We start from the raw sequence: 13,092 nt of genomic DNA, 5'->3' as shown, positions 1-13,092 counted from the left end.
CCTGTCTTCCATCCATCATCTCTGCACTCCCCCAAGCAAATCAGCATTCACTCAGAGGTCATCTGTTTCCCACTCACCAGACCTAGAGAACACCATGCTTTAAGCAAGATGTTCACAAACCAATGGCAAGTCAACATCACTTAGTGCAGCACGAGGGAGACACAGCCAAAATAAATAGACCTGGCATTATATTTCATAAGTGAAAGAGAGACTAATTTCAGCCTAAAGGTTAAGTTTTCCCCTTGAACTCCCAACGAGTTAAATCTCTTACCAGAACTGCTAACAAGAGAACCTGGCTTCATGAAATCTTATGTTATAGGAAGAGGGGAAAAAAAAAAAAAAAGCTAATGGCCTGGCTTCTTCCAACACTCGAAGCAAAATAATTTAGGCCATTTGTAATCACACTACCTGAAAAACCCAATCGCTACCATTCTGTCATTTTATTGCAAGATTTCTATGGCTTACTTCCTTGTAATAGATTTGTATTTTTAACCCACAAGGGAGTCAAATAGAGGTTGCAAAACAGTTCTAGAAGAAGCTTTCTTACCCTTAACATAGGTCTGAAAGGATCTGTCAACTGTGAAGAGAAAATGACAACTTGGTTACACGCCTGTCACTCAAACAATTGCTCTAATTAACAAATTTGTAGTGCTTCATTAGGAGGGGAAATTAAAATGTTAGAATTTTACTTTTAAATGAAGCCCTTTTAGAGAATAATTAACCCATTTTCACACTATCGAAAGTGCCAAGTGTCGCCTCCCCCACCTCACAAACCTTGGTATGTCTACACTGACAAGCCCCTGTACAAGTTTAATCAAAGCAGTGTGCCCTTGGGCAACACGTTCTGCTCACATTACACATTGGAGTTTCACTATCTTCAGTGACTCTTTCAAACCAGTGGGTCAACGAGAGAACAGGCCAGATCTGCATGTCCACATGACTGCTATTCATCTTTGGCCTTCTGACAGTGGACTTCTAGGCCAGATATTAAGGGGTCTCTGGGGAGAGTTGGCCTTTCCAGACATAGAATAGAACTCTCTTTACCAACAGCCTGTTTTAATGACTGTATATTATTATGAGCATTAGACATTTTCAAGAAGTTCACTAAACATCATAAAAGTACTTACATAGTTGAGTCATTTTAAACTTCTACCTAACTCTGGTCATCAATTTCTGACTGCCCTTACCCAGGGAAAAAGACAATATTGTAAAAGGTAATCATTTTTTCACATTTACTAGAAAGATGAATATTAATAACAATCAATGATACGAGATTATATCTATTGTACAACTAAGTTCAAATTCTCTTTTGGAAGTAGGTAGTGGTATAAATTATGAATAAATAACATAACTAATGCATAATGGATATTTTATGTAGCTCTAGAGCTCAAAAGAGTCCCTACAGCATTAAAAATAAAGGCCAGAAGAGCCGTGTGGTACAGGAACTTCCTGATTCTGGGGAGATGGTCGGGGGCTATCTCCTGACTTCCAGGAAGAAATGCGAGTAGTGCTTTTCCATTCGAAACACTCTATGGTTATTTCTTTTGTGTGAGAGAAACTTAAGGAGAAATAAAGAAGACTGGTCAAGTAGAAACTCTACAAGCTAAACAGTATCCAATTTGGGGGCTTAGACCATAAGCCATTCCTCTTTACTCACATTGGTAAGTCAGTCCCCTGTGTCATGCAGTAGAGCAGGAGAGATTTTGTTTTCTAAGAGGACTTGGCTTTGTCTTCTGCAAGCTAGAAGAGACAGCTGAAACAGCATCTCGCTTAACTGATCTACTGAAAAGGGCTAGCACTGCATTGCCTGTCACACCCTGGCATTACCTGAGACCAAGCCTGACTTTGCACGTACCCTTGGGTCCTTTTGAAGTAAAGTGTGTGGGACTGTCCCAGGCCGAGCAGCAACATCGATAGGGTTGGATGTCTACAAATTAATTAGACCACAGCTTAGGAAGCACAAAACATGCGACACGAAAGCAAGCTCTTTCCTTCCTTCTAAATAATAGGAGTCAAACTTCATTTGTTTGTTCGTTTCATTCTGAAATACAAGATTATTTTTCTCAGTGACCACGCTGGCTCTTTAAGAGGACATGCTCCCTATTTTCTCAAGGGGCCCTGACCAGAGAAATCACTCTCTCTACCAATCGCATCTAAAAGCATGGAGGCAGTAGCCCCAGCACTTTTCACCCCAATTCAAAGCACAGGACCACTAAGAGAAGCGACCCATGTAAATCCTACCCCTGAAACCCTTTGTCTTCCAAGTTAACCAACAGCACTGATTGTCATTGTGTGTTTGTGTGCATGTGTGTGTGTGTATGTTTCTGCTTTATCACCAAACATTCCAAGAAATGTTTAAATGAACATTATAATTTGCAGTATCAGGTGCCTCTCATCAGAATAACTGAAAGTATTTTACAGACATTAGGCTAACTCCAAATTTTAACTGGCAGACAATAACAAGAAATTACACTCAGTAATTACTCATTAGCAGTGGTGGAAATGGGACAAGAGAACCTAATTTAGGGACCACACGGATCTACTATTAAGTGATTTCTAAAGTAATCCTGTTTCATCTTTCTTACTCCCACCGCCGTTCTTAAATATCACTAATAATATTAACCTTCTATGCAGGCTTCTGTGCTTTGAATTAACAACAAAAAAGCCTACTTTGGCACAGTCACTACTTTCTAGTGGGAAAGGATTTAGAAAAGTAACACCAGTAATTTTACTGAAGAAATCACAACTTCTATCAACCCCCTTACACCAGGAAGTTAGCTCATGGGGAAAAAGCCCAAGTTTAGGCACACAGCTTGCTTACAAGGAGAAGAAAAAAAAAAGAATGAAAGAAAGAAAAGCAATCAGCTGCAGTACAACTAACAATTAAGCTGGAGTTGTTAACAGCCTGATTTGCATACATATGAAGAACTCCACTAATGAACTGCAATCTACATATTCAATCAGTAAGATGGCCTGGAAAGGCCTATTTCAACACCAGGAGAGACACTTTCTTGCCCAGATGTAGTTTTCTGTGTGATTGGATAATTGTGAGTGAGGGAAATAGTCTAATTTATTAAATGACCTACCAGTCTGTTTGGGGGATGCATGAGAGATTTGCTGCAACCTAGAGAGGACAGACCAGGGTCTGAGGAAACAGGGGACAGACCAGGGGAGTCTGAGGGAATAGTGAGCAGAAGACTGGGGGGAAGGAGCTTCAAAATCACTCAGATTTTATCTCGAGAGAGGAGATAAAGTTTAACATGACCATCATAAATGCCTCCTGTATACATAACCCTGTGTGTAATCTGTGGTCCTATGCAGGTCAGTGTGTTTTCAAGGATGCAGCCCTCTCATCTCCCATGCCTTCTCATTTCTGTCCCTGTTTCTAGTTTTAAGACAACATGCCTTTGGAAATGCAGTATGTGGTTACCCTGGAAGACTCAGGCCCACAGCTTGTTATTTTGCCTTAGAAATGAGATGGGGAAGAAAAGAAACCCAAATGACACACAACAAGAAGTCTTACTTTATGGGGCCAGCAGGTGGTGTGGTGGTTTGGGGCACTGGACTTACACATGGCTGACCACAGTTTGAGTCCTGAACCTGAAAGCTTGCTTTCTCACTTTCCCTCTCTCTCTTTCTGTCTTGCTCTCACTCTCACTCTTTACCTCTCTGGACAAATTAAAATAAATGGATACATAAATAAAATGAAATAAAATAATTCTTTAAAAAAAGTCTTACTTTAAAATCTGAGAAAGGTTGCTGACAGACCAACTTTATACTGTCTGTATAGGGGCTGTAGTCGATTTTAAAAGGGTGTAATGTTCTGAGAATTACTCTTCACTATTGGCCTTCAGAAATGACTATAGCCCAAAATGAACAGTGTTATCACTGACTACATAGAGGAGAGTTTAGTTATTATAAAGGGTAACAGGTTAATTTCACAGTAGGATGTTAGAAACCGATGATAGTCTTGACCTTGGCAAGAACGACCATAGTGGGGTTGGGGGAGGAAGACTGAGAGAGTAGAGAGGGAGAAACACTTACAAAAAGCAGGCGGCTGCTGTCCACCTGCAGGCAGACCCTATCTGCAGACGGATGGGGCTAAGGAGGGAAATGAGGGAGGATGAGGAGAAGAATTTTCCCCTGACGCAATTAACCAGACACAATTCCAGGTTTGGAACCTTTCTTCTCCCCCTTTTCTCTTAAAATCAATAAAGACTCAACTCTCCATCTTTATCAATAATATATATCTCACGGGCAAGTTGGTGCACGCTTGGTGCTTATTCTCCATCTCGAACCTGGGGCTCTCTGTTGAATATGCATATAAAACAGCAGTGCATGGGGCCTCAGAAGTAAATCTAAGCTACTTATTCATCATAGTAAAATTTCATAAAATTCTTGACCAGAAGCTTCTGTCCACATATTGGTAGGAAAAAAAAATGTATTCTGCATATTTTAGAAAGCACAGGACATTTTAGCTCACCTGAGATTGCATGAGTAGTACAGATTAAAAATTAGATTTTTGCTGAGGTTTAAAACGAGATGGACTAGAAAAAAAGAAATGCTCTTTCTAAGCCCAGTGATCACTTAGGATCTGATGAATCAGATCCTACACATGGACAAGAGGATGCAGAACCCACCTGCAGGCCTAACCCAGGACTCCACTAAACACATACCAGTGTTTTCACTGTGAGGTTTCTTACCTTCGGCTGAAATGCTCCTTGGAGTGAACCAAAAGGGCCAGTGGGTGGAATCATAGGGGGGATGCCCGACACTGCAGGAGGGTAGGAATGGAAGAGCTGTACCACAGATGGAGAGGGAGAAAAGATTTTAGTAGGAAGCAAGTGATATATTTCAACTCCCATCCCATAGACAGACTCCAACATTAGCAAGCCAAGTAATCTGTTTGATGTTATTAGTCAGGAAGTCATGATGAAATGATCACACAGATGTGCCATGAATGTTTAACTGAAAAAGTTAAAAGTAGTTCAGAATCAATCAGCCAACAAATGATGTCCCAGATGAAGACATCGTTAGAAAGGGAGCTTTTCTAATTATTAATTGTTAAATTGGATAGAAGTCCTAAATGGTTGGAGATTTTAATGCATATCAAAAACAGGAGGGATGCAGAGCCAAATAAGGTGCCCAGAAAATTGCAAGTTAATTAGAAAAAAAAAAAAAGAAAGAAAGAAAAAGAAAACGGAAAAAAAGGATTAAAAAGAAGCAAGTCTTTAAAACTGCCAGGATTTTATACCATTAAAACTCAATTAGTACTTTTAGATTTTTAATAGTTTGAAGAAATGAGAACATATTCACAATCCCTGCTTCATTAGATTCTTCTGGAAGTGGCAGTTCCAGAGGACAACTTAATTCTCTCATCTAAAATGATGACAAATATTTACAGCAGGGTAAAATAAAATGTCTTACTATATGCTTTCAACGGAGCTGCCAATTTTTCTGGAAGATGGATTATAACAGCATGGAAACAGCCCATGCCTAGAATATCACTAGTTGGTTTTGTTACTCTTATTTCCCAGAGTTACGGGTCCTCAAAGCACTTCTCCATTAATATGGAAGTCAGAATTTTTATGGCTATTCTGAGTGATAGTCATTGAGTTCATTGCAGGCTACTCAAATAGAGGTCTTGATGTGTGAATCTGACCACTCAATGATGAAAGAATGATTCTGAATGAAGAATATGAATTTTCTTGAATCAGTAACTTATAAAGAATACAACTGAGGAAAGAACTACATGGCAACACTGAGGACAAAACAGATTCATCTTTGCCTCCTTGTAAAAATTTAGTATTTCTGAGATTCTATTACTCTGGTTCCATTTACTTTGATCAAATCACCATGGAGACTTTAATACCCCACCCTAGTTGGTTGTCAAAAATGCAATAACTGAAGCCTTTAATAATGCATCCATTTTAGCTATTTCAGGTAATGCCTGAAATTCATATTTCACAATCCTGTCTCTTTTCAGAGCATGTGCTCTTTCTGTTTGGTCTTTATTTCATTTTGCTCCTTCAATGATGCTGCAAAGTTTTTCAGACTAATTGATATTGAACTAAATCCACTTAAACAGTGATTGCAAGCCAAGTGCCCTCATTTAAAACTACTTTTAAGTCTAAAATTGTGTTTTAGATACTTGAGTACATTGCATCTTAATTCCCCTTATAATGTTCTAATCCCCAAAGCAGGGGGACTAAGTACTTCATATATTATCTGCTATAACTGATAATATGAAATAATTCTCCCATAGTACACGGTATAAAGCAGAGTAATTAAATACATGCCACACTAAAACATGCTCGAATTTCTATTACTCTGCCTCCAGGTGGGCATTTTTCCTTTAATGTTTACAATAAAAACACTGAATGCTTTTAAACTACTTTCCTTTAGCTTTATTCTGTTACTGACCTATTAGAATATAAATAGAGCTGACTATTCCTCCCTTGACTAAAACCTGAAGTGCCCAAGTAATAAAACATACACTTTCCAAAAAGTTAGGTCCCCATAAACAAAGGCTTGTTCTCCATCTCAAACCCATATCCCTGTGGAATATGCATATAAAAAGGCAGGGCAGGTGGTCCTAGGAAGCTGGTCCTTAAGTTAAATAAGCCAAGTACAGACTAAGGGCAGAATGACACCATTCATGGGAGAGATCCAAAGAGAAAACACACAGGTCTACTGAATTGTGCATGTCCACTTAAAACTGTTTTTGTATTGGAGTGTGGAGCACTGACCAGAAGGTGGTGAACCCTGCGGGTTGGGTCACTCAAATATGTTTTTCTAATTCCTTTCTGAAGAGGTCTTTCTCATGCTATTTCTGAAAGCCTCTAGAGTAAATAATTCTTCATTGATTTCTACTCTTTTTTTCTTTTTTGGAGAGCTTTTTGCTATAGGGTGCGTGCGCTGGCCAGAAAGACAGAGACAGAGAGACAGAAAGCGAAAAATCACCCCTCCCCCCCCAGGGGGAATGGCCACACTGCAATCCCTTCTCCTCCATTCTCCTCTTGGGATCTTGGCCATGCACACACACATTCCAGGTGTGAGTTTAAGCCACTGGGTCTGGGACTGGAACTGTGATCAACCACATGAGAGTCCCGTGACACAGCCATTATGCCACCTGCTGGTCCCCCGATTTCTAGTCTTTGACTTTTCAGCTATATTCTTGACTAATAAGGATCTAATTATCTGGCTCAAAGTATGAATAAATTCAGTCTTTGTTAATCTATCTGTTAAAAAGCACTTTTACTTAAATGATAATACTAAAAAATAAAGCAAAAATAGTTGAATATGGTAAATCAACATAAACACAAGCAATTAATCTTCCTATTTATCTGGTTTCATCTTAGAAATATAAATAAACCATTTAGCAAAGAAACTTGCAAATTTGCAGATAAAAAATGATGCAGTATTCACCCCTTCATCAAAATATCATGGTAAAATGTTCAAGGTCTTTGTACAGAAAGAAGCTCTTGTCTTACAAAGTGAACATGTATTATAGGTTGGTACCAATTTAAGTTCCAGAATGTACTTTTAAAATTACATAAAATAAGCATTTTTTAAAGAATGAGTTTAAAGAAAACAATGCCATTCATCTTAATTTTAGGACAATTAAATAATAATTTTATTTTCAGATGTAACAAGTTCAAGAGAACAATGCCAGTCAGATGGAAGAAGGTTCTACATTTAGGCCAAAGCAAATGAAAAACTACTTTTTCAAGTGTTGAGAGTCAAAAAGATAAGGGCCTTTCTATTTAGAGAGATGAATTCACGCTGAATTCCAGGAAGTCTGTGCTAATGGCATTTCAACTAAGACTGAAATCCTGTGATTTCAGACTCTCTTGCAAAGGATCATGACTCAGCTGCAGACACCCCACTTTGCAGGACAGATGCCCGACTTCCAATGAAGTACAACTTTGCTTTACAACTTTGTTCAACTTTGGAGAGCTTATGATCTTTTGATTCAGGAGATGATACTGCATCTTTACCAAAAGCAAAACGCCACAAAAGCAAGCATCCAAAGAGACAAGGAGCAAATGGGAACTCTTGCAAAGATGATTAAGGAAGGCTGCTAGTCATTGACTGATCTGTGGCAAGAGCACAAAAATGGAAAAGCAGTTACATTAAAAGTGTAGCATGGTAATAAAACTCACACTGTGCCGGTAGAATGGGTCAACTTTTGTAGGGTATTTGTCAAACTGTAAAGGGATTAAAGCAAAAGCTAGTTACTTAATCTGCATTTTTGTTCACTGCTTTAGTGGAGATAGTCCTAAAAAAGTTCCTCTGTCAGTAAGCTGTCATCAAACTCAATACCCTCATTGTATATATGAAACCCAGATTCTGAGCTCCTGAGTTACTCAAGAAACCAACAGACGGGAGGAAAAACAAAGTGAAAACCCAAACAGTGCATCTGGATTCTAAACACACTGCTATGGCTTTCTTTCTACTCTGTTATCTACAGATTAGCACAAACCAAATACCCAAACTGGAGAAAACAGGCCATTATCCCAATAAATCAGAAAGCAGTGAGCATTTGGTCTATTTTATCTAGAAAATTCCTTTCATTTCATCTTCCTTTGGCAGAAGAATCATATGTTCAGCTTCTTCAGAAATATATTATACCTAAATACAAAACAATTTAGGTAGGTCTTACAGTTTTTATTTTGAACAGAACAACACTTTAGAACCATTATTCCCTCCATATAATATCATCATTCTCGTGCTATAACTACTCTCAGATTTAATGTTTTTGTAAAATAGTTCACACAGGCCAGCATAAAAGTGCATTTCAAAATATTAGGCCCTTAAAATAGAATTCTTTTTTTTTAAAGACATCTCTTTCCATGTCATGATTATTACCTAAAAATGTAATTGTTAAGAAGTACAGTTCATCTGGAAAAAAGATGCTATAGGAAATTTTTTTGGTCACAGGGTCTCATCACTAATATTCCTCTAAATAGAATTTATAAAACAAAGCTAAAAAATATATTTGGAAAAATTAAGCGGGAGGGGGAGGGAGAAGAAAGAACGGCAGCAAAGTTGGGTAAAAGGAATTCCTCTTAAAATCATGAAAATCAGATGTATTCTTACAACTCCTATATTAATTACCTTAAAATTAAATATTCCCTTGCATATAAAAATTAAATAAGTAAAATACCCTAATATTCACTGTTAGAGTCAAGACTCTTTTCTAAGAATATTCAGCATTTGAATATGGCACTATTAACTATGTTTCCTAATTACAAAAAAGAAATCCTAACTGGGTCTCTGGGTGGTGATAGTCCCCCGGTCAAGACCATTACCACAAGGCAGAGTTCTGTCCCTGCAGGGCTATCAACTGCTGACCACCTGCAAACCCCTGACACAGCACAATGCCAGATTAGGGCACTGTTTTATAAGACACGGGATATGTAAGTCCTCCAACAAAGTAGGATTAGGGAAATCATCTGAATGGGCAGGTGGTATCCAGTGCAGTCCCAGCCTCCTGACAGGTCCCTCTCTCCTCCTCTCCCTTCTGTTTTTTCCTCATCCTCAATACTCTGTACACTTCTATGTGTAAATACTTTGTACAAAGAGAAGAGAGATGCTTTTTTTTTTTTTTTTTTTTTTTATAGAGCAGAGAGATGCTTTTTTTTTTTTTTAAATCTGGTGACAATCCTCCAGGATGCTGAAGAAAACAAAACAATCCTTACAATCTTCCAGGATGCTGAAGAAAACAAAACAATCCTTGAAGAAGTTAACTACCAATACTCGATGTGACTGTTTTGAAGGTATTTAGAATAAAAGCGACCTACACTGCTAGGGTATGACTGTCTATAAAAATGTTCCTACTGTAGGGCTCTAACTTAGAGGGGTCCTTAGAGGTAGGGCATATATCCTTTTCTCTAGCGAAGTGGACAAGGCCAAAGAAGCCCCCAAACAGCTGTCACTCCCATCCAGTCACCTGTACCCCCAAATACCCATTCCAACCCCACCATTCTGCATAAAGAAAAGAGTCGTGCTCTACTTATCCTCACATTTCTGCCTGGGGTACGCACCATGGGAGGTGCTGGCGTCGGCATGATGGCGGTGGGCGGGATGGCGTGGGGGAATGGCGTGAAGGTGTGCTGGTGCGTGTGCTGGTGCGTGTGCTGGTGCTGGTGCTGGTGCTGATGGAACTCAGTCCGCAGGTAGGGCGGAGGGCCCAGGGAAGCCCCACGGTCAGCACTCTGAGAGGCCAAAAAACGTGTGTTCAGTTCCTGTCGCAAGATATCTTGCTCTGGAAAAGAAGAAAAGGAAGACGATGACATTTTTTCTTGTGACGGTCAGTTCCTTCAGAGCAGGACATCCAAGTGCCTAAATATGGAAGGAGGCAGGGCTGATGACACAGCTGCAGGGGTGCAGCTGGGCCCTGAGATAGAGGGGACAACTGACGAAGCAGAGGATAGTAAGGCCAGGTCACAACTCAAGTTCCCTGTTCTCTACTTTAGCTTTCAGGACCAGGCAGGTCACCAACACAGCCAGCTGACAGAACGCCATGTCAGATGGCCAGGGTTCAACTTCCAGCTCCGTTAGTGCTGGCTAAGTGAATCTGGGCACAGCAAAACCCCGTTTGTAAGTCAATTTCCTCGATATAAGATGGGGACAGAAAAACTGCCTGTCTCATGGGTTTGTTTTGTGGGTTCAAGGAATAGGCACATCTTACTGCTTTAGAGCCGTGACGGTGCACAGACACATGCCGGTGTCCACGTGGCAGGGCTCTCGTGCCTCCTGCAAGGGTCTGTGCTGCTTTACAGCTCTCTGTGTTAGCAGAAAGACGTGGCTGCCCTGGACCAGACATGGGGACACTTGGCCTGATTGACACAGGTGAGGAGAAAAAGACCCAGTATGCCACACTAGGTCTGTTCTCAAAGTTTTCGGCTCTACTGTCACAAAAAGTGCATCTTCTCCTCCCAAGAAGGTAGAAGGTCCTATTCAACAAAAGCAAAACATTTAAACCAGGATTCAATCTAACATCTGTGAGTGAAATAGACATGGGCCTGGGAAAGCCCTTATCCTGTAGGGAGCCAGGATGACAGGCCTCATACCACTTTTACCACTCAGGGGACAAACTTTGTGGGAAGTCTCCTGATTTCAGACGGACCCATTCTTTTAGGCAATGTCTGATTCCCCAGGATGGTGCTGGGTTATTAGGGGTGATGGCACATATTTTTGCTGAACCTCAGCCCACAGAGGATTTGAGAAAGATCATAGGAGTACATATAAGAAAGCAGAAGATAAGTAAATAAAACCTAGCAGTCCAGGACAACATACACAGTGGTAAGGCCACCAGCGAGGGGCAGCAGGTGCATGGGTAAGCGAGTGCAGGCACCTCGGTCTTACCTGAGTAAGTGCTCCCGGCTGGGTGTCCGGGGACCTGCAGACTCCCTGATGTCAGTGGTGGTGGAGGAGGCAAAGCCGTGGGAGGGGCAAACATATTGGGGTGATGTGAGTGTGGGGGGGGCTGGAGGGTGGGTGTGAAGCTGTGCAGGGGGCTGTGGTTGGGCAGGGAGAGGGGGAACGGGGAGGCGGAGGGGTGGTGGGAGATGTGAGGAGGGGCGGGTTGAGTCTTCGCTGGAGTACTGCTTCTGCTACTGCTGTTAGAGCAAAACAGAAGAAAAAAATTAAGAAGCAAGAAGTAAGCAAATTATTAACATATTTTTTAGAAGTCCTATTTCCCTGCCCAAAGTCATGTACTATGTTCCTGGGGACTTGCCCGTGACTATAGCAGACACAGTGACATCAAACTGCTGCCCCAGAGCTATAGGATGACTCTGTGTTGACACAGCGGATTCTGTCAGAAACTCTGGGCTGCTCCCACTTGTGAGGCCAGATTCTCATTTCAGCCCCCAGGGAATCCTGAGCCTGCTCACCTTCCACTAGCTGCATTTCCTCTAGGATAACAAACTTCACAAAAAGGAACAAAAGGACAGTCTGTGTTCACCCTGTCGTCACTTCTCATGTGAAGAAACACAAAGAGGTTAAAAGCAGGTGCTTGGGTTTTCTGATCACTGCTAAGGTCTGCAGGCCAGGAAATGGCCTAGAGGTCAGAAGACAGGCCTGGCCCCTTAAGGAAGGATGTGCCTCCCTATGTCTGTCCCTCACCTGTCAGAGGCAGGAAAAACCAAGTCCCTGAGCCATCACAGTCACCAAGTCCCAAAGGAAAACAATAACAAAGACGAAGCCTCAAGCATTGTGTGGGGTCAGAATTATAACCCCTGGGACAGCCAGGAGCCGGCTCTGCTTGGTCAAGCGTCAGGCCTCTGCCTCTCTGCGATTTTCCTCTGTGCTACTTTCTTGACTTTGCTTTACAACTTGACAAAGACAAGACAGAGAGAGCCTGAATCTCCATGCAGGAATTTCTCTCTCTCTAGACCCAGCTTATTCCTTTGAGTTCTCTCTAACCCACAGAGGAGGAAGCAAATCACAGTGGAAAAAAAACCTCAAACCAGAATACTCCTTGGGTCTCAATCTCCCCACCGGCCTCTGAAGTTGAAGCTTTCTGTGAGTCCTGCTCAGAGGCAAGGAGCCTCCCTCTAAGAATCTCTTAGCACTCAGTGACCTGGGATGTATCCGGGACTTACGCTGAGGGTGGAACTCCCTGGCCCTGTGCCTCCTGTTGTGTCTGAAGCACTCTTCCCCTTCCTCCCCTCACTCTCAGGGGCACCTGTGACATTTTACATCTTGACAGTGTCCTTAGTACCTGGCCCACCTGGTGCGGTCCCAAGAGACCCGCCTCTCACCCAACACCCCCTTTCCCAGTCTGCTGGCCTCACAGAGAAAACGACAGTTTCCAACTAATAAACGCCATCTCCTTAGGAGTCCTTTACCCCCTACTACCTGCCTGTCCTGAGGAGGATGGTAAAAACCAGGCAAAAAAAGAGTGAAGAGCTGGCAGCTCACCTTAAACTGTTGAGGCTTAGGCTACTGCTGTTGTAGGCGGACAGTGGCTGGGAGAGGCTCTGAGATGAGGGGTGGGCCTGCACCGGTGGAGGGTTCTGGTGGAGCAGCTGGGCAGGGGACTGTGGCCGGGGTGGCCGCTGCGACTGCGGCTGGGGGGGC

The 13,092-nt window shown here is 41.8% G+C and overlaps 1 protein-coding gene across 1 annotated transcript in view; it reads right to left on the bottom strand.

Moving 5' to 3' along the window:
• AUTS2 (activator of transcription and developmental regulator AUTS2) overlaps window positions 1–13,092 on the bottom strand; it is a gene marked incomplete in the record, with an annotated part of 100,385 nt that overhangs the window by 20,757 nt on the left and 66,536 nt on the right. The window contains 8 exon segments of the mRNA XM_006155010.2: window positions 548–577; window positions 1,856–1,927; window positions 4,045–4,101; window positions 4,704–4,799; window positions 8,166–8,210; window positions 10,050–10,270; window positions 11,374–11,627; window positions 12,934–13,070. Of these exon segments, the coding sequence (XP_006155072.2) occupies window positions 548–577; window positions 1,856–1,927; window positions 4,045–4,101; window positions 4,704–4,799; window positions 8,166–8,210; window positions 10,050–10,270; window positions 11,374–11,627; window positions 12,934–13,070 (912 nt within the window).

Source organism: Tupaia chinensis, unplaced genomic scaffold, assembly GCF_000334495.1.
Source record: "Tupaia chinensis unplaced genomic scaffold, TupChi_1.0 Scaffold000429_1, whole genome shotgun sequence".
Lineage (NCBI taxonomy): Eukaryota > Metazoa > Chordata > Mammalia > Scandentia > Tupaiidae > Tupaia > Tupaia belangeri.
Note: the sequence above shows the minus strand (reverse complement) of the source record. Positions and strands in the feature narration are given on the sequence as shown.